This window comes from Hippoglossus stenolepis, chromosome 3 (genome assembly GCF_022539355.2).
Source record: "Hippoglossus stenolepis isolate QCI-W04-F060 chromosome 3, HSTE1.2, whole genome shotgun sequence".
NCBI lineage: Eukaryota > Metazoa > Chordata > Actinopteri > Pleuronectiformes > Pleuronectidae > Hippoglossus > Hippoglossus stenolepis.
The window spans coordinates 3,126,029-3,148,775 of NC_061485.1; the positions used below are offsets into that span (position 1 = coordinate 3,126,029).

The 22,747-nt window shown below is 43.1% G+C and overlaps 1 protein-coding gene across 13 annotated transcripts in view; it reads left to right on the forward strand.

Moving 5' to 3' along the window:
* Positions 1 to 22,747, forward strand: part of ptprt (protein tyrosine phosphatase receptor type T) — a 254,304-nt gene that overhangs the window by 175,618 nt on the left and 55,939 nt on the right. For 5 of the 13 annotated variants that reach the window (XR_004695112.2, XM_035152935.2, XM_035152937.2 and 2 more), the window contains 2 exons: positions 1,403 to 1,435; positions 17,431 to 17,585. Coding sequence is in view for 12 of the 13 variants with exons in the window: in XM_035152935.2 (XP_035008826.1) it covers positions 1,403 to 1,435; positions 17,431 to 17,585 (188 nt within the window). In the remaining variant the exon portion in view is untranslated. Of the gene's footprint in view, positions 1 to 1,402; positions 1,436 to 8,811; positions 8,842 to 17,430; positions 17,586 to 22,747 lie in introns of all 13 variants that reach the window. The other 8 variants (XM_035152936.2, XM_047339368.1, XM_035152942.2 and 5 more) reach the window with 2 other exon arrangements.

Genomic DNA, 22,747 nt, shown 5'->3' on the forward strand with positions numbered 1-22,747 from the left:
AGGAGAACCTGATTCGTCCATCAGACGCTAATTACAGTTCATTATTTAAGCATTTAAATGACTTGATACTTTCACTCAGGGGACGTGGTGAGATTAACTGAGATATTTGTATTTTAGTTCTTTCTGTGAAGAAAAGATTACGACATTCAAACGACACAACAATGATCTGTTCGTATGCAAACAGAAAACACACAAAGAGGAATTTAAATACACACAGAGCTGCAGATCTGAAGTTTCTCATCTTCCCATAGCTGTGGAGTTTAGTGTGTGTTGTGTGTGTGCGTGTGTGTGCAAACGTGTGAAAGTGCACAACGTGTGTCAATATGCACTGTGTGTACATGTGTATCTTTCTGCTGAGCAGTGATTGTTCACTTGTTAGCTTGTGTGCATGTGCCACATGTGACTGGATATAAAATATGTCACCGATGTTGGTGCCATATCACCATCTGTGTGTGTGTTAGTGTGTGTGTCTGTGTGTGTTTGTGTGATGCTGTGGATTGTTACACACACACACAGACGAGTCCGTGGACAGAGGTGGTTGCAAACGCTCGTTGCACAGATCACAATAATTCACTTGTATTGTGTCTTTAATAAAATCAACATTACCGGACATGAATTTCTCTGTAGGTTAAATTGTTTTCCCAGAATTACCAGAGATCAAAATCCACCTCAGTGCCTTTAGGATTATAGGACGAGTCTTTTCTTGCTTTAACACAGGTCGACATGCTCATTCTTTTTCATCTGCACATCAATACATCCGATATTGTTTTTGTCCTTCAAACATCCAGTCACGTTCCTTCAGATCATCCCAACCAGTAAATAAAAGCTTTACTAAATTAATAGTCATAGTTTGTCTCTGCCAGTAAATTGGCAAAAAGCTAAATGTGTCACTTAGATTTAAGAAAGATCTATTAAACCGGAGACTATTAACTTTAGTATTTCTTAAATCTTAAAACCACTAGGCTGCAAAATAAATAAATACTGATTCTTCTTTCTGTCTAGAGACGGATTCAGATTAACTTTCTCTGCACGATGTCCTGTCCTCGCTGCTCTTTACGTCCTCTGACTGATACAAGCCAATGTTTCCCTGCGTCTCCTGACTCGTACTCTTACAGCTACTCCCCCCCCCACACATGCAAAAACAGGGATTGTGAAAAGAAACATCGGCGACTGGGATCACAAATGTTTCACCATTTCACCGAATCAGTAGAAAATGACATTAAAGCTGCTGCAGGTCAACGTTTTTTCCTTTTCTTTGCTCAGTGTCCGACAGCTCAATCCGAAACGACCTCTCTGACTCGAGTCTCACCCCCCCTTTTTTTATGTCTCTCTCTACCTTCCTGCTTCCTGTCTCTGGCTCCACCCCTTCCTGTCCCGCCCTGCCTTGCCCTTGCTCCGATAGAGAGATTCACACGTGGAGAACTCTGAGCGTGGGGTATTGTATGTTTACTTCTAGACATCAACACATCCACTTCGTCCCTCTCATCTCGCCGCTTCCTGGCTTGGACCCGGTTTTTTTTCCAAATGCATCTTATGACCTCAGCTACACCCGGGAAAAAAAGTGTTTAAGAGTTAAATTCCAAAGAAATAGTCCAACATATTAAATAAATATTCACAACATTAGATTTGAGCCTTTCTCAGACGCATCGTATCAGCGTTTGTTTGCTGATATGAAAACTTTAATTTTACAGAATGGACAATGTAGAAAAGATGAGAATTTATGTTTATTTTCTTTATTCAAGTTCTATATATTTGGTCATTTGTGTGTTTTTCTATATATTTATTATACGTTTATGGTTAAACTGTAAAGATAAAGCCTCAGTTACATTCATTAATTATAAAGGTTTGATAATGACATCTTAGGAATCATTGCCAAATACATTTTTTGATATAAATATTGTCGGATTTATCCCAATGTCGTTATTATCAACAAATATTCAGTAGAACCAGTAATAAAATAGATTATTCAAACAGCAATTATTGTCATTTGAAGAAATTTGAAAATTTATGGTAAGAAACAAGAAACAAAAAACAAATTCTGGAATAAAATCTTAGTTTTAGCTTGAGCACAGTTTCTTCATGTAACAGGGAGAAGTGCAGACTCACTGTGCAGACTCACGTCGTAATTGCCGTAGTTACCAAATCCTCAAAATTGGTTCAAAAGCACCACAGGATGTGTCGTCGTGAGCGACACTCAAAGGCCGTGTGGCGCCCAAAATAACTTTAAGAGTGTGAAATTTGAATCTCTGCGGCACACGGACATGAATGTCGTTTAAAAAAAGTAAATTGAATCTCCTTTTCCTTTTCAAAATCCACTTCTTTGAGTTTATTCTGTCAGTAAAAAACTTTCACAAAACCATTCCGGTGTAAATCAGATGCATGAGGTCATAATTAGTTCGGTAATACAAGATGCTTTTGGTAAAACCTCTATATCGTATTTGCTCATCTGTGCATTTCCCTCATTATCGCACATCATCTGTGATCAGTGATTTGTTTTTTCTTTATGTCATGTGGAAAATGTGCACGTTTTGAAACAAGTGTCACGAATTCATCGCCTCTTCATTATTACGGTGAAAGAATGTTTTTCTATCCATTACTTTCTGATGCATTGTCAGTGATTCCAGTTTGTTGTCTGTGGATTCCGTACGTGCACGTCACTCAAGGATGTTGAAGCTTCTGCTGCCGTGGCCCAAGTTTTCCACGATCGATTTTCTATCTCTCGTCACTAAAAGCAACGAATCACGCAGGATTTCCTTTTTAAGAAGTGAAGAAGTGTTAGAATAAAAAGGTTAAATAACTAGTGGAACTTTGTAGGTTATAGAAATGACGTGTTTGGCTTCGACAAATAAAAACCAAGGTGGGTGATTAAGAAGGAGTTACGTGGTAATGTCTCACCAAAGGAAATGTGAAGCTTCACAAATATCTCCACCCACGCTGTTCTGGGCTCGAACACAATCCGCTCTGTGCCCATCACGGCCGCTGCCGCTTTGGTGTCACGTTATTTTTAATAAAAGCCCCGAGTCTTCATAAAGCTTCATACACCTCTGTAATTCAACGCTGGTTTATCCAGAGGCCTTGATTAGGAAATTAGACGTGAGCCAAACTTTCTGAAATGTGACAGGAACTCAAGGTGATTTTAACATATTCTTCTTCACTTTATTGAAATATGTGCATTTTCCCAGAGAGGAATTTAGTTGTGATTGTGTTACAGCATCATAAAAGGGTGTGTTGGTCTTTGACGTCGTTACCATCGTCACCGATTTTCCGACTATTGACCTTATTCTGAATAAGACATTATTTAAATATTGCATGATTTATTTCAGACGTTATTTGATGTTCACCTGAGAGGTGAAAGAACAAACCTCTTTCTAATTCTGCAAAAGATGCAACTCCTTTTTTTTATTTTTCCATATTGTTCACAGTCGGATCGCGTGTTAGTTGTTTGTTGATGTCGATAAGAGCGTCATGTGATGAAGACGGATTCATGTCTACATACTAAAGTCAGAATATTCCACATATCTCAGGTTAAGCTAATCAGAATATGCTGTTTCCATGGCAGCGTTTTAAACACAGTCGTTGTGAAAGGGTTGAATTGTAAATTTCCCCAGATTCAAATCCCACTTTTCCCCAAAACTCTTTCGGTCAAGTTAAAAGTCGACGGTTACAAACATCATCTTAACCTCCATTAATGAGATCATAGTTAATTGCTTCATCCGAAGCCGTTAACTCACCTTGAGTCTCTTCTAAACCTACATTCTCCCTCGATTCATCAGTGAACTATAAGAAAAGCTTGACCTGAACTTTTTCCATGAGCTCTTAAAAAAAAAAATACCTCCCTGGCCTAAATCGAGTCCAGGAATTGATTATGAAGTTTCCGGCTGCGACAGCGAAGGGACACTTCCTCTTTCCAGACAATCTCCTGAACCCTCACCGGCTCCGTCTGCGACAAACGCATCGAGGTGATTAGTAACTGATGTCAGCCCAGGGAGTGGACGCAGGCTGAATATGGCCGCCTCTCACAAGGCCAAGTGGTCTTAAGTGTTTGTGTGTGTCTGTAGGTGTGTGTGTGTGTGTGTGTGTGTGTGTTTGTGCGCTTGCAGTCAACTGAGACTTTCAGTCTCCAAATTGGGATCTATGCTGCACAGAAACACATTAGAGGGAGCTGAGTGCTTCCATGCTGACAGATGCTAAACTTGTACTTATTCACAGATAATTTGGCAGTCTCACACACACACACACACACACACAGACACCCACATACACACACACAAACACACACACACACACACACACACAGCTGGACTTGACCCTCGTTCTGCAGATGTGACACATGCTTGAATAATGGACTCTGCTGCTTGCTGAGATAAATGCTTGATGGTCCACTCTCTGCACTGGTATAATGGCTGATGGTTGACCACTTATACCCGGACAAAAATACACACACACACACACACACACACACACACACACACACACACACACACACACACACACACACACACACACACACACACACACAGATTTACAGATACACATGTCACTCATGTCAACTTGAGGACAGAAACGCTCCGCAGAACAAACTGTCATTTACAATCTGGGTCTTATTTTCCTTTCTGTCCCCGTCTTCATATTGTTAACATTACGATGATAGTGAACATTTTGAGTCTCCAATCTAATCGCTGAATGATGCTCGGCGACACACAGACGTAAACTGCCGACTATTACTGAAAGTAACACAAGCTGTCGGACTGTCGGACCAGCATGTACACAAAACAGCTGCCACACAATGTTGTGGAGTTAAACTGAAGGTAAAACCCTCCTCTACAATATGAACGAACAATGTTTCCACTTTATAAAACAACAATACGTTTAATAAGCAGATACAACAGAGGTTTTTCTATATTTTGGGGGATTCATGGGTTTAATATTAAGAATAAAATCGTAATTAAATAACAGTTGAATGCAAATCGTTGGATTCGACTCGGGGTGTTTCAATACCCAGGTATTTACAGTAATCATAACTATTATTGATATCAAGTTAATAATACACATGAGATAAAAGCATATGATAATAATCTGTAAATCTTTTTGAATTTTATATCAATTGTCATGTTGCATACGTATAAATGTATAAAACATGTTAGTTATACGTTTATCTCACGAGAGACTCAATGTCACAGAGGATAAAAAGTTGTTTATCCCTTTGAAATACGAGATAATGGAAACGTGAATATATTATCAGAGTCTCTTATTTTTCACATTTCAATTTGACACATTGATTGTCTTTGAATTGTGTAAACTTAGTTTGTTGTGATCGCAGGTCAGTCGCTCTTCAGAGAAGCAGCTGCGTCACTGACCTTTCTAACCCGACGGAGATTTAATTAAACTCTCCTCCACGAGAAATAGTTCTCGCGGCACGGTGAAAAAAAACAAACAGTTATCTATAGATTCATGATTAATTTTCTTCTTCATTAATTTGTGAGTGTGTCTGCCGTGTGTTCCACCGTGTCACTCTATTGACGTTTCATTTATTTTCATCCCACTTCAATCATAACACCAGATAATGAATGTCCTCCACTGACCGGTTTTACCTCTACACACGTGCACAGATTCACATCATCCTGTTGCTCCCCGCCGAGCACTTTGGTTTGATGGAGGACACGTTGACAATATTCACAGACGGAGGAGAAGGTTCCCCTCATCTCTGTCCGTCCCCCCGCCGCAGGGCTGCTGTGTTAGTGTGTGTCTGTGTGTTAGCGCGCGTGTGTTAGCGCACACAGGCTGTAATGAGGTGCTAATAAGCCACAGTGACAGAATGCACATGTCAGCGAAGGGCCACATGCACATGCTGCTGTGTGTTTGTACACGTATGTGCGTATATACACAGAACATGCCAGCGTGTGTGTGTGTGTGTGTGTGTGTGTGTGTCGACGTGCAGAAGACAGATTGTGGGCAAGCGAGAGAGAGGAAAGTGTGTGTGTGTGTGTTCATGTAGTAGGTGAGACATTTTTCACCCAGCTCTGCCCGTAGGGAAAGTATTCCATCATAACACACTACTCATATATATATATATATAAGTGTGATAAACTACAGCCATTGTGTGGTTGAAACACACAGTGTGTATGTGGGACCTTTTCTGGGATAAACACTGACCTCGTTGGGACCAGTTGTCCTGATGGGGACCAGCGCTTGGTCCTAATGAGGGGACACGTCGTTGTTGTGGTCCTGGTTGAGGTGAGGGTTCAGGTCAGGCTCTGTACAGTTAATGGGAATCAATCCAATGTGTGTCTGTGTGTGTGTGTGTGTGTGTGTGTGTGTGTGTCTGTGTGTGTGTGTGTGTGAGAGAGAGACGGAGTGACCTGTGATAAGCGCTTCATCACGTCCACACTGAAATGTTTGTGTGTGTTTCTCCAGCTGATAGTCTTCATATGAGCCCGTGATAAACTGCAGCCATCACACCGTGTGTTTGAACCATTCACACAAAGCCAAGACAAGCTCCAGTACAAGAGTGTGTGTGTGAGAGTGAGAGAGCGAGCAGATGTGTGTTTATGTGTAAAGTCACATCCAGCTTTTATATGAATGTAGTGGTTTCCATTATTTTTTATGGTCCTGTTTGTATGAGGCATAAACCAGTGACAAATAACCTTAACCAAGAATATACAACAGTCACTGTGGCTACATGTCATCCAGAGACTGAGAGAAGGTGGTACTATTTACACAATGGATAGATAGATGGAGAGATGGAGAGATGGAGAGATAGATAGATAGATAGATAGATAGATAGATAGATAGATAGATAGATAGATAGATAGATAGATAGATAGATAGATGTGCACATACGTAAACACTGCGAAGGGAAAGACGACCTTGTTGCCATTGTTAGACGGAACTTAAAATGTTTTTTTGGGGCTTTTCTGAGCTCGAGACGACGACTATCGTTCACGCTGCTTTGGACGCCATGTTTGTTTACGTTCTGGTTCTCCAACCTTGTGAAAGACGGTGAACGGTAATTGGTCCGCGAGCGATTTGTCTTATGTCTCCTGTCCACGACACAGCAGGAATGTAAGACTCTTTATGAATAATCTGACACAAACTGAAGAGTCCAGTTATGAACACGATCCACACTTTCAGTTCCTGCAGGACAAATAAGTCACTCTTCGTTTACTCTTCATTTACCAGACTGACACATGCTGTTATACAGACAAACACACATGTACAAATACATCACAACCACACACACACACTTTCTAATTCTCTTCCTCCAACACACACAAACAGCGCCGTGCACATCGCCGTGCAGAGTTTTTTTCTTCGCCATATTAATATTTATGACCAGTTTTAACAGCTGTGGCTTTTACAGCCGAGCTCTCAGCGCGCTGCACTTTATTAATATCATAAGGACAATGTCAGCAGAGCAGGGTTATGGTTGTGATGGAGGGTGTGAGTGTGTGTCTGTGTGTGTGTGTGTGTCTGTGTGTGTGAGAGAGAGAGAGGTTTTTGAAACAGTGAAAATTAGATGTGTAAAGTGAATAGAAGTGCATTAAGTATTTGTGCAAATGGGTGGATGGATAGATAGATGGACAGAAATATGTGTGTTGAATTATAATGTGTATTGTGGTGTGTTTGTGTTTGCGTGGGTGTGTGAAGGCTTTTGAAATACAGAGAGAGTTAGGTGTGTAACTGACTGCGTATTGTTAGTGTGTGTCTGTGTTTGTGTTTGTGTCCTGAGCAACTGTGAGATCTCAATCTCTGGCCTCTCACCAAATGAAGGGTCCATGCCAGGGGGGAAAAGTTGCCAACAAACCATTAGAGGGATACCACAGGGAGTCCAGCTACACAAACAACCACACACACACACACACACACACACACACACACACACACACACACACACACACACACACACACACACACACACGGACAGATGAGTTATTGGTCAAGTGAAATGCAGAGGTATAGATCTGTGGCTGTATTTTAAAGTAAAGGACGGACGAAAAAACACTCCATCTTATTTTTGTTGCCTTAATTTTAACGTGGTTGTATATCATTTATTGTTTCTCTGTCTGCATCACTTGATTTTGTGTCTTTTTTTATCGACCCTCTTTGCGATTCACGCGATTTCAATAATAACATGAGTGCGTGTTGCATTTTCTGTGAACGAGCCTTTTGAAGCGAACCCTCCTGGTCTTTTAATCCTGGACACAACAACACACACTCGTCACAGAGGAGCCCCTCCCTGCTTCCATTTGTTCCTCCATCATCTTCTACCTTTTACTGTTTTCTGTCATTCTTCATCCCACGTGTGTCTTTCCCACCAGCCTGCTGGTGATGGAGGCATCAGATGTGCAGGGGTTTTAATGCTTTGAGTGAAGTGATCGTTTTTTCACAGCATGTAGCTGCTTACAGCCTCTAATCTATTGGGTCGACCACTTCGCAGCTGATTCACCACTAAATATCATCCGTGTATTGCTTTTATTGCCTCTTCCTGTAGATAAAGACGTGAATTTTAACCCAGCGGCCAGCAAAGGAAATTTAACCTCGTGGCCGGACACCTTTTATCAAAATGTAAAATTATCAGGGATCAACTCAGCTTCTGTAAAAACAAATGTAAAGTTGATAGACGGTAAAAAGTTTTCACAAGAGGACACATTTTTTAAAAAACTGTACAGAAAGATGAGGTGATAACTAAAAATTACCAACAAGTCCAAAATATTTTTTTTCCCATTCTAATGATGAACTAATCCAATGTGTTTGTCCTTCTTCTGGGTTTTGCTCTGTTGTCACCATCGGCCTCACCTCACCATGCTTCAGAAGACATGCTTATTCCTACTCTTATTACCTGTAAGTAGAGATTTCACATCAGGACTAACTCCTTTCTCAGTTCCGTATATATATGACTACCTCTGTTCAAATGTTGTCTTGTATTGTTGTATCCTACTGTATTTAACCCCACGCTGAATCAGAGCATGAACTCAATTTGACCGAAAACCCCCAAATGCCCCGAAATCTGAATCTACATTTCACCTGGTGGAGTTGAGCAGCCAGCGGGAGACATTTACTCTGCATGATAGAAAGGTCCAGAGGATTAGAAACTTTGACTGGATGCTCAGAAGCCGCGCAGCAGCCTGCAGGCACAGTGTGTCATTTGGCAGATGGCAGCAGATCGTCTCTAAAAGAACGTGGAATGCAGACTTTTGCTTTGCCGATGGAAAACAGAGGAGTGGATCAACTCACACTGGTGTGTTGTAAAAGTTGTTGTTTTCAAACCGCTTACAAAACACCCTTTTTAAACCTTTTCTACCGATACCACACATGCACGCTCTGCAGATGTTGAGATATGAGGACATTAGATAATACACTTTTGCATAAAGTCAAAAGAAATGTGCATTCAATTCTTCATTGTAGATTATTAACAACGACTTTACAGTTTGGTGTAGAAGCTTAACAACCACGCAGGGAGTGAACGTTCCAGCTTGTGGTGAGAACATTGTCACGTCGTGATTCAGAGGCTGCATTACGTCAAAGGACTGTGCTAGCCTGCTAAACTAAGCTAGCTCCCCAGCATCGTCACTGGTGTCCAGTTAATCCCTGGGGATTGGTTGGTTGGTTCTCGAAGGCTCAAACCAGTTGGATCCTTTGTTGCTTCCAAATGAAAGGATGCAATGTTAAACTGCCTTAATCAAAATGGGACAAACCAGACAACCAGTCCGGAAATGGAAACTCCAAGTTGGGATCCAGACCCAGTTTCTTGTATCACAAACTCAGCCTGTGAAACTGTCATCACACGTATTATTAAGAAGGAAGCGGTTCTACCAGAAAAGCTGTTTTGGTAAAAACCTTCTTCGAGTGCGACTTAGCAGAAGCTTTTTCTTAAACTGTACATTGCCCGACTCTTTGAACCTCTTAGGTTTGCAGGACGCTCTCGGCACCATGACTTGTTATTTAACTGCCACGTTGTTTTGGTGGTGAAGAGGAAATTTCAGCCGTAATGAATTTCCATTGTTTGCAGGGTCCCTCTCTTAAAGTGTCTCGTCCCGAAAGGTCGATGTAAATCACCGTAATCATCTGCAACCAAGTGGCCATTTTCTGCTGTTAAACCCAGAGGAGCCACGATAGATGCATGCACACACACACAGACACACACACACGCACACACACACACACACACACACACACACACACACACACACACACACACCGCAGGATACACGTATACCAACAAACCTGCGTAAACACATCCGCTCTCTTGCCCCAAGCTCACCTGCAAATCCCTGCAGAGACTTTCTGAAAACTCCTGAATCTCCAGCTGTCTTCAAAGCATCTGGAAATTCCTTCTAAATCGGCAGCAGAGTTCAAACTGAGCGGAACAGTCATCACATGCCCAGACTTCCTCTTCTTCTTCTTCTTCTTCTTCTTCTTCTTCTTCTTCTTCCTCTTCTTCTTAAAACATCCACCCAGAGGCTGTTTGGCCAGAAATCACTTCTTTAAACGGAGAGATTGACACAATTAGAAGGATGGAAGACATTTTGATATGTTCCACACTCGCTGCAATGTTCAATTCAAACAGAAATTAAATATGAACGCGACGGCCATCGCTCCTCCCTTTCAAAGCTACGGTTTGTTACCCAGTCACACGGTGTAATATATTATATTTCATCCTTAAATTACCGTGCGTTGCATTGAACAGGAAGCCGCCCAACAGGGAAAGTACGTCCATCACTGTTATTTATTTATACATTCTTACATTAACAAGAACTTGAAAACTGTGTCATGTTAATCACTAGTTTGAAAAAGGTCGGCTGCCTATTGTGACCAAACCTGGACATCAGTAAGTATTAAATTTGTACTTTAATGACCAGTATCCTCTCTATCAGTAAACAAGGAGGTGGAATTGACTTTTATTATTAACATTACTTTAATATTTGTACATTTTTTACTCCGTGTAAGAATAAAAATAAAACGATCAATTTATCAACGGCAGATTTTTAGAAAAGTCTAGAATCCTTCTTGCTCTGGTTTCTAATCCAAACAGAAGCATAGAAGACGAAGTTATTAGCACAGAGCAGCAGCAGCAGTAACACACACTCGCATGTGTACACACACACACACACACACACACACAGCTTTTGCCCCAGGATGTTTACTGTTAGATGAGAGAGGGATTTTTCTCCCTCTCCTTCCATCCCCTATCTCTCTCTCTCTCTCTTCACCTCCCTCTGTATCCCTCAATCTCTCTCTCCCTCGCTGGGCCTGCCTCTAAATCCTGTGATACGCAGATGAAAGTTTGTTTTGGCTTCGCCTGCAGCCTCCTCCGGAGCGACTGCTGTCATCATCAGGTGACGGACGGCCTGTCTGACTGCAGCGCTGGCTGGGGATGACTCCGGGATGTCGGAGCCGTATCTACCTGCCAGCCGACTGGCTGAGGCCTCTCTCTCCGGAGCACGGGAGTTTAGTGAATCCCTCCACGAGTGAAACGACTGTCGTTCCCCTCGTTTGATTGGACGCCTGGAGGTCGCCCCCCCCTCTTGACTTGCCAGGCTTTTGCTAAAATAAATGCAATTCCCCTCTGCATGCATCAGCTTCAAGGAAAAGGAAGCAGTGGGAACCAAACTGTGGTTGTTGACTTCATGGAATGTCGTGTTGCTACACTATATACACACGGATATATTTGTATGATAATTAATGGAACAAATGTAGGTCACTGAAGAACTCGTGACTACTTGGACACATTGGAAATGTCCTGTACGTCCTTGGTCTTCAAATGTTGATAACAGCAATTTAGTCATTAGTAACAACGACATTTTCCATCTTAATGTGAAGGGCTTGTTTATATCGTTTAGCTTCATCTGGATAACTTAATCTATCTGGACATGGAGAGAACGTTCCTCTGCCCAGGGGAACGCCCTGTCTCGCCATGTTGAAGAAAGTGAAAGACAAATGTATCTGGATCTGCTCCAAAATGTTGTCAAACTCCACCTCATAATTTCCTGGACGTGGGTTCAGCAGTTTTAAAGAATCCGACTGACAGTCAGTCAAATAAACCAAACGGCAAAGAAAACATAACCTCCTTGGCAGAGTGAAAACTGGTGGGAAGCAAAAAAAAGTTCCCTCAGCACTTCACTTAACTCCCGATTGATTCTGTCTGGGCCACATTCTGAACCGTTTATTCCAAGACTGTTGCCAGAAGTCAACAGATTTAAAACAGTTGCATTAGATCTCATGTAACTTAATTATTAACAAACATTCACAGCGAATCGTGATATTTTACTCAGAGGTAACTCAATGTTAGATATACATATATATATATATATATAGACATATTGATTGAAGAAAACTGAATCTTTAATTTCATGGAAACTCTGAATGATGAACTAATTTACCGAATGCATATCCAGCCCTTGTGAAATGAACCTCTCGACTGCTCCTGACACCTAATGCATCAAATGAGCAACAATTAAAAGGCCGTTATTTTAGCTCCACTTCACCCAAACCCCCCTTTGTCTCACTCCACTCCTTCTCATCCGCTGTCTCTCACACCTTCTCTTAAACTCATCACACGCACAAAACAATCCCAACGTATCCACCGCGCATCGCTCATTATCGACACATCAAGCAACCTGCAATTAACGTCGCCGGGGGGGGCATAAAGTACTCCATGATTTTCCCCGCGGTCGGCGCCCGGCAGGGTAACCTTAGCGCTTTAATGAACTGCCGCCGTGACATTCATTAAAGGAGGATTACGCCGTGCTCATTGTCACTCACAATATGCGAGGAATTTGTCATTTAAACGAGTCCATTAAGAGGATGAATGTGTTCTGGGTGGAGGTGGGAAGAAGAGGAAGAGGAAGAGGAAGAGGAGGAGGGGATGAGAGGGAGAAGCTCTTTCACTTCCTTTGCAAGTCACGAGTGTTTTTCTGTTTCTTTTGTTACCTCCTCCATCCTCCTTCCCTCCATTCCTCTCCCCTCGCCCTTCTCCTCTTCACTCCTCTCGTTCTCCATTCTCTCTCCGTCTCTTCATCTTTTCCCACTTTGCTTGCTCTTCTTCTTCTCGTCCTCCTCCTCCTCCTCGCCTGCTGCCCACTTTCTGTCGATGTGCAGCCAGGTAGCCAGGAATAGGCCACTCTGAGCTCCAATCACACAGGAGGTTTCCAGGCTCCTTTAAATTGGTGCGCAGCGAGGTTGATGGAAAGAAATGACTGTGGCAGAAACTGCGCTCGGCCATTCCTCCTTATCCGTCTCGCACGTTTCTCTCTCTCTCTCTCTAACATCTTCATTTCACTCTCACTCGAGTTCCACTGGTTGTTGTTTTTATCTCTGTCTCTTTTTAATCTTTCCACCTTTTGCTCTAACTCTGCTTTTGTAATCTCTCTGATCGTCCACTTCTACGTCTCTTGGCTGAAGAAGTTAAATACTCAAGCATGTGTCTGACACACACACACACATTCATTTACAATAATTCCAGTTTAATGCTGTTTTAATATCTTCACAAACACCTGCTGGATTAGTAGTAGTTCTGTGTGGACTGTATAGGAATGAGAGGAATCTGAAAATACATGTTGCACATTTGAAAAGCAAACAGAGACGAGACACACATGACATTAACACACACGCACACACATGCATGGATGCAAAAATCCAATGGCAACATTTGGCAGTGATGCAGTAAGTTGTGTTTGTTTTCATGCAGTGAAGAAAGAAACAGACTATCTGCAGGTCGGGGGGGTGGACGTGTGTTTAACTTTGCTGATCGGATCTCATTCAACCTTTTAGAGCCAAGAACTACAACTGCTTTTGTATGTTTAAGTCTGATCATTTCAGTTTTTTACAACAATTACCACATATTGTTATGACTATGAAAACTAGAGGGATGTTCAATCTTGCAATGCTTAAGAAAGTGAAAACTTTAATAAGTTGGCAGTGAACATATACAACCTCCCTGGTGGAGAAGCATCATAGCTACTCTTGGTCCTGTGGTGGCAGAGAACGTATATATTCGGATGTGTAGAAGCCTTAAGAAGTATTTATAAACTGCTCAGTTCAGTTCTTCTGTGTTTAAATCTCCTCTCAAAGAGCTGAGAACCGTCTCTGAAGACTCATGGAACCAGGAAGTTAGATATTACGTTCAACCAGCCGACTCTCTGGGATCGGTGTCACTTATAGAAATGTTCTTCTTCTCAATCAGACTATCAGTTTCTCGCTGTAGTGACTCATCCTCTGAGTCGTTCCTGAAAGCTCTCAGACACGTTGAGTTGATGAATGCTGTGTAGGAAAGTAGTTGTGTGCTCATCTACTTTCTCTCTTGGAGCGACTGGGCAGGAAGCTGCAGTTTGTCGGAGTACACGTGCAGAGCGGGCGTATTAGGCGGCTTCGTGATAGGTCACTGAGAAACACGCCCACTCGCCGGGCAGCGGGCGCCGACAGCCAGATACAACACTCACACACACACCGCCGAGAACGTCCAGCACACACACACACACACACACACACACACACACACACACACACACACACACACACACACAGCACTGAAACAGCCTTCAAGGAGATCAAGTGTTTGCTACACACACACACACACACACACACACGCCTGCATTACAGCCAACATACACACAAACACACACACACACACACACACACTGCCCACTGTTTGCCATTCGTGACGAGATGTCAGACACCTTCGGGAAGTTGAGGAATGTGTTGGTGGATTCCGGAGGAGGTTTTTTCAGTCGACTCCAGAAAAAGTTGTGTGAGGCGTTTGTGTTCTTTAATGATTCAGATCGAATTTGCCTCTGACAAAAAACGATGTGTTGTTGATCCACATCCAAAATGCGAATTCAAACTCTCAGTTAACGTGAAAGGGTTCATTTAAAAATAAAATAAAAATGAAACTAGAATAATAATGTCATAAATTTATTGTAGTTTTCTTTCTATTATTTTGTATAGACGGGACATTTAAAGTCCCTGAGGAGCCATTTGGGTTCAGACGCAGCAGACGAATAAAGTTGGATGCTGTGAATGTCCTGAATTAGCCTGATCGAGTTTCGTTATAGATTCCAGTATTTTTTTTTACCCGGCACATTTGCCATTAATTCAGTCGCTGTGACTTTATGGGTCACACGAGCTTTGCAGCTGTAGAGAATCAGAGAAATGTGAAAGAATGTGAAACTTTCTGATTTACAAATAAATATGATTTTCAAAATGAATTATTTACAAATTTCAAGGGACCACAGCTCAAGAAATATTGGAATAATGTAGTCCCACAAATAAATACAAATCTTTATTTCTTACCGTATGAAAAGCTGAACATTTAGCTCAAGATGTCGTTGTTTTTAACTTCCCTGAAATCTTAAAATGCTTTAAGTCTTTGAACGGAACTTTTTTTAAATGTCACAATCCTCATGGATCTGATTTGAGATTTACAGTCTGAAAACTGTTCTACGCTAAGTTTTCTATTGTTTCCAAGTTGACTGGTGAGTTAGCAGCTGACTTCCGGGTACATTTCAGCTCGTTTGGTGGGCGTGTCACAGGTGTCGTCCAATCAGCAGCCACCCTGTTGTATTAAAGAGACAGTGACAAAGTGGATTCTACAAATGTGTCCCCTGCCGCTCGGTGTTTACATCAACTGAAGCTCATGGATCTAAACTTCTTAGCTGCCACAGATGCAACATGCACGAGGTGTTCAAAGCACCATCGTTTACGTTCCGGTGTTTTACTTTGATGTCCCCGGGCTGGACGCCGCCCTGGTCTGCAGCGCAGCACATGGAGTTGATTTAAGCTGCACCACAGCATTAGGCATCACGTCATCCTGTGAAAAGCGGCAGTAAAACCAGCCCCCACTAATAATCACCTCCTGTATGTTCAGGTTCACGGAACATGTTTCACTTCTGGCGCTAAATGCAGGAGGAGGCAGTAAAAACTCTGCTTTATGGCACAACTTGTGCAAGCTTTGGTGAATCTGCCGGCCGGTGTCACATTGTTATAGCTCGCCGTCGCTTGTGCCATCTGCCGTCTCAGCGGACCGCAGAGTGAAGGTAAAACTCAGAATAGCTGCTGTGAAATGGCCGGCAGATGGGAGCTGTGACATGAGAACAGTAAATGGAGGAAAACAAATCGCACGGCTCCAGCAGCACTCAGGGGACGTCTCATCAGCAGTCAGTCTTTACTACGACTGCGTTTACCACCAGTGTGTGCACAGCAGCTGCATGAAGCCCCACATGTTACTCAACTACTGATTGTTAACCGGCTCCTGCTCAGTCACATCATCCTTTTGTTTTAATTACTCAAGAGAAACACACCTACCTCGTTTCTTCACCTCCAAGCGGTTAAAGGATTCAATTGTTTGGTCACAGAGAAATTTCTTTTACGAATAAAGTTCTGTTGAATGAGCTCCTGCAGGGTAAAAGTGTGTGTCTACACTGGTTTTATAATATTAATAATCGATTCCGTAGATTGTGTGTGAAGATTGCGTGTCATGACGATTCCCCTCCCTATCGCCCCCTGCAGGCTGGTTGTAGAGTAGGTCATAAACTCTGCCTCCTTTCGGGACATGAAACAAACTAAATAGATCAAAGTGGACGTTAAACACAGGTTGTTTTTATCACACGTACAAGTTTTTATGTCTCTGATCAGTTTGATTTGAATCACACGGACGTTGGACTCTGGCTCCAAATGATGTCATCGGCCCAAGATGGCAGCGTTTTCTCTCCAGGATATTTTGGCTTAAATTTTTTGGGATAATTGGATAAAAGGTTTTTTTAAAAATATGTAATGAATGTGATTTCAGTGCATGAGGCGCGGATACAGGACGACTTGTCAACAGATTGTTGATGCTGTTTATACGTCAACAAGACAAAACAAGAACTGTGAATACTCAGTAGTTATTATCACTACATCTCTACATGAGTACACAGGACTAGTGGCAGACAATGAAGAAGAAGAAAGGGCCAGGTTTCAGTTTACGTCTGCATTCTGAAAAGGGGCATGCACCTTAGTCTTTGTACAAATAAATGACAAACTACATCCCTGACACAGCGACAGGAAAATTACCTTTTACTCGTACGGGTGATCCACGTCTGTGAATACGTCTCTGAAACCCCGAACTGTAAACGTGTTTTTTTTTTTTACTTTTCAAAGCGGCAATGCATAAACCAGAGTGTTCACCCTCATGAAGTTATTTTTACCTCCCATGTGTTCAAGCTGCTGCACGTTTAATGAAATATTCTCTCCTGCTGCATGTTCTCATCGACTCCCACATTGTTTTCTGATGTATGTTTGTGTGTCTGTGATTCTGTTTGGGCTTTGCACGCTGATTCACGCACACATGCATGTTTTCAAGTGTTAATATATCTGTGTGCCTGTGTGTGTGTGTGTGGGGGGGGGCTTCTACCTGTGTGTATGCTTATTTGTGTGCATGTGTTGATACCACTGCAGGAAGTTGGCAAAGAAGCAGAAGGAGACTGCCAGCAGCTCCACTCAGCAGAGGGAGATGGGTCCGGTCACCACGGCTGATAAGAGCACCACTAAAGTCAGCACGCTGCACAAAGACGACCCCTTCTCCACCTCCAACCAGGACCTCAACGGATTCAGTAAGTGGAAAATCGTCTGAGGTTCGAGCATCAGTGTGCAGCCGGAATCTAGCGACTGCAGCCGGCAGCTTCCTGAAGGTGCACAGGAGAATTTCCTGTTCCAGGCTAATATCTCAGTAACCAGCCGGGTGGAGTAACAGCAAGTGTTGTTGTGCTGTGGGAGTAGAGACACAACGAGTGTGTCTTATATAATACGTTTTACTGTTGGTTAACTTTTGTTTCACATAGTAAACTTTCCCTCGCCCTTGTCTGTACTTGGAAATATGCACACACCACGTCTCTGGGCCATTAATCATTTTGTCAGATTCATTTATTCAAATAGTGGACATCTCATTTTATGATAAAGCTCCATATGTCCCTCCTCCTCCTCCTCCTCCTCCTCCTCCTCCTCCTCCTCCTCCTCCTCCTCCTCCTCCTCCTCCTCCTCCTCCTCCTGCAGCATCAGCAGCAGCGTGTTGTGCTGTTTCACTAACCTCCATCTTACTTAGTGCTGTTGTAATCATTTTCAGATCTGTTCCTTAATTTCTTTCTGCCTCATACACATGCAAGTGCAGAAATGCAAATTGCATTATGCATCCTCGTGTATCTACCACTGCTTCTGAAAGTCACCCTGCCTGCGTGTGTGCGGCTATGTGGGTCCGTATTCCCATCTCTTTGTGGAATTGTGTGTCTGTGTGTGTGCGTGTGTGTGTGTGTGTGTCTGGGGTAATTAAACAGGGCCTCTCAGAAGGGCATTTTTCTCTTGAAAATGTCAGCCTGGCCTTTTGGGAGTGCTTGGCTGTTGAAAGCCAGGGGTGCCAGAGAGGGACTAAGTAGCAAGCTAATGTCGGCCGTAATTGCCGGCACTCTTCCCTTAACTGTCCACGCTGCAATCCTGACGCACAATAATGCTTTTGCATTGGAAGCACTTAGGACTGATCCCTTTTATCTGAACCTTGGATGTTCGATAAAGCTGTGATATTTAAAAACTTTGAAAATGTCTTTGCCTTCAAAAGGACCGGGGCCCTTTAGTGTGGAGTTCGTAACACACCGTGTGCAGAGTGAGTTTAGTTTCCTCCTGACCTTGGGTGCTAGATAAAACTTTACTGTCTCGAACACTGAACAGGTTTTTTTTTCTTTCTCCTTCGATCCAGACCTAACTGCATAATACCAGAGTCGATGGATAAAGGTTTGCGGTGTTTAGTGGATTTGGAAAATAAGTTACTGTCTTCTGGGCATGAATATACGGAGAGGAATGTTTTTTTTTTCTCCTTCCAGGCAAAGTTGACAAGACCTTGCCTGCGGCCAAATATAAAGATTTGGCATTCAAATTGTGATGCAAACTAGATTTTAGGAATATGGTAAATAGGTGCCAGACATTCCTATAGTTTAGCTTTAAGTAGATGCAAAACACAAAAAAAACATCTCTCAGCCTGCAGAGATTCCCCGAGGTTCCACATTTGCAATATATGTTCATATTGTGCCTCTGGATGCAGGTTGTAACGAGAGAAATAGAAATATATATAATTCTGAGCATTTTGCTTTGTCGTTTTCAGTTTGTTGTTCAATATTCATCACAATCAGCCGTCAGGTTGATCAAAGTTAGTGCAACAAACTAGTCTTATCACATTCAAAGAGATTTATATACTTTTAGCTGTTGAAGACGACACAGAGACAAACACACACACACCCAGAGTCACCGATCCAGGCTCGATCCTAATGAGACGGGGAGAAAACCGCTGACACAAGGCGGGGGGGGACCCAATAATATTTGTGCGGATGGCCCCTCGCAGAGCAAATAACCTTTTTGTGTTATTGGATTCTCACCCAGTCACCGGCTGTCTTCACAGGACATTGCTGTCAAAGCAGATTTCTTTTGGTATGCGGGTGCACTCCTCGACGTATTAAAGTTGAGCTCCTTCTTTGCGGCGCATTAGCATACGGCGCCGGTGCGCATGAGACGGGGGGGATTTTATCACAGAAGTGGAGGAAATGTGTTGTGTTTGGGGGCATTAGCAGAGGGGAGCAGAGCGGGGGGGAGGCGAGAGGAGGAGGAGGAGGAAACAGACGACAATAGAGCCAAGTGAAGATAAAACTTAAATGATCTGCCATTGGGGAAATTGGGCTATTGTCACAGAAAACACAAGCGCAAACAGAATATGAATAAGAATTACGCAAGAAGAGGTAATTTTTACATCATGAAATTGTTATCACAATCATTTTCAAACAGCAGTGAAATTAAATGGACGGTGTTTTCCCCTCGGACTTGAAACTGCCCCTTTACGTATGTACTTTATTCAAAAGACACAAACAGAGGTTGTTTTATAGTTGGTAAGATGATGTATCTGTGACAAGAGGGAGCCGAGTTTATTGTATCATTACTGGAACCGTCCCATGCGTAGATGTGTATATATATATAAATGTCTCCTTATGCCAGATTCCAAAATACATCATTTCTTCTAGCAGAATCTGAGCAGGTCCTCCTCTCTCCCAGAAGCTGGCACCGACGCAGCAGCAGCAGAAGATGACGTGTGCTAAAACCAGCCGAGCTCGATATAGCTAACAACTGTCACCCTCACAGAAACACATGTCTCACGTCCATCGATAATTAGTGGGACTATTACATTTTGCTGCTCGCTCACACTCGTGTGCATCACAATCCCACGAAGCCTCCTCCCTCCCGTCGCTTTACTTTGCGACAGGAAGAACGATGGTTTCTCTTCAGCCGCCATCACAACGGGGAGACGGCGACTTAAGTGACGACTTCCACGGCCGCTTAGCGACGTGCACGGGAGTTTTCCACGGATGTGAAGGGGTCGATGCCATTACAAGTTTTCAACATCGAGCTGGAGCGCAATCAAACCCCCCCCCCACCCCCCATATTGTGCTCTATAGTGAATCTCCATAATGTGTGGGTGTGTTTACACTTACATTATAGATCAGATAGAAAGAAAGACAGAATAAGTAGGAGGCTGGAATTGGAAATTTAATAAACACATGCGTTATGCTGAAAACAAGGTAACATAAAGGTACTAGAGCAAAAAAAAACGGCAGCGAAGTGGAGACAAGAGGAGAAAGAGGGAGGTGTGTGGGGGAGGAAACAGTGGAACAGAAAGAAAAGGGCAGAAGAAGGGAGGCTTCATGTCATCTGCTCCGTGAGGATGAAGGGAGGTGGAAGGAGAAGCAGTTTCCACTAATGGCCTCGGACCATCGGGACTCTGAGATACACCGAAAAACACTAACATGCACGAGCACTAAATGGCTTCTGAAGGCCGACAGATAAATGACAATCACGTCTAAGTGAACGCACACAGAAACACACAGAAACACACAGAAACACACTCCAACACACTCAAACACACTCTAACACACTCTAACACACAGAAACACCGCGGCCAGCTGCAGGTCCAACAGATGAATGTGTGTGGGCTACCTAGAATATCTGTTGTGGATTATTTAACAGGCTCAGCCAGTATATAATATATCACAGTTAGTCTCACAGCAATCTCTCTAGGTTTTATCTTATTGTGAGTGTGTGTGTGTGTGTGTATGTGTGTGTATGTCTATCCTACATATCATTTATTTATAGACCCTGTGCAGTGTGTGTGTGTGTGTGTGTGGGGGGGGGAGATGGAGTGTGTCTGCAGGGACGTAGCAGCCATCAGTCACTGTTTAAGAAAGCAAGCCCCGGTGGTGAATTACGTTTACAGGGGGATGATATATTTCTGCTCGGCTCGGCTCTAACTGTCCTGTACCTTGTGGTCTGTCAGCCTTATTACCACAGCGGCTGGTTTCGAACTGGCAACGTACAATCTGATCAACCGCTGTAATGGGTTCGGGTGCAGCGGGGGGGGGAAGTTAAGTTAGTTAAGTAAAGTTTACAATTCCGACCGCCGCCTTTACTCCCACCAGGTTGACTCTGAATACAGACATACATCATCAGAGTGCTGGTGTCTGGAGTCGTTTATTTCTACCCGGACATTTATTCCCGCGGCCACAGGAAGAGAATAATCCGCTCTCGTGTCTTCTCATAACACCGTGACGTGTTCCCGAAGCAAATCTTGTGTCTCCGGCAAATCTTCACGGACGACGGAGCGCCACCTTCAACCAAACAGATCTCTCCAGCATCGAAATGAACTCTTCGTGTCTCATGTCAAGTCGGAGGACAAGTTCTCCTCTTCCATGTTGCATCTGTTTCCCCCCGTTGTGCTCAAGACAACATGAGAACTCCCCTTGACTACGATGCCCTTCTGGTGAAACCTTCCAGAACACGATGGTGCGCCCTGGTCTCCGATCACCCAAACAGGGCACATGTCACTCCGCTCTCAGTTTAAAAAGGTCTACTGATCTACTGAGCGGCCACATGGTTTTCATGGTGCTGCCATACAAACCAGTAGCCTGTCAGATTCAGCTTTAGCCTCAGCGTAGCCTCGAGTTTCGGCCTGTATCGTTGATCACAAAGGCCAAAACACAACTGAAGTCATGTCCCTAACATCTGCTGGTAGCTGGTAACTTAAATTGTGCAGGAGACCTTCAAACGTACAAGGGACATTCACCATCTTGTCCTTTATTCTACAATCAACCTCAACTTGCTTTCCTTAACCACTGGAATCAAATTAAAGTCTGAAACTCTTGCCTACAACACAACCTCTGGGTCTACTCCCATTTACTTGAACCCATTAACTTGACACTGCCTCCTGTCATGTGGTACTGCCTCTCCTGCAGACAGCTCTGCTCTCTTTGTTTGTCGGAAGGAATACGAAAAACTGCCTTGGATGGATCGAGAGCCAAGAACGTCCCCGTTAAATTTGTGTATGAACCCAGAAAAAAGGGTGAAATCCAGGAATCTCTTCCCACTTTTGGGGAACTGGACAGAAACATATTTTATCCTGTTCTCTAACTTCTCCCTCATGCTCTGCCCCCTCCCCTCCCTCCCCTCCATTAGTTAAACCCACTTTGTGTTAACAGTCGATCGTCACACAAGCCACAAAATCAGTCCTTGTATTGACAAACAATATAAAGTATTTCAGATTTGAGTGCACGCTCGTGGAGATTGAGCCACTTTGTGGTCAAAACTCGATATCAGTGGCAGTGATGGGGCTAAAAGAGTTATTGGATTGTTCCTGCTGTTGAATATCGAGTATTGATCTACTTTTGTGTATGTTGTTATTGTTAATTGTGTC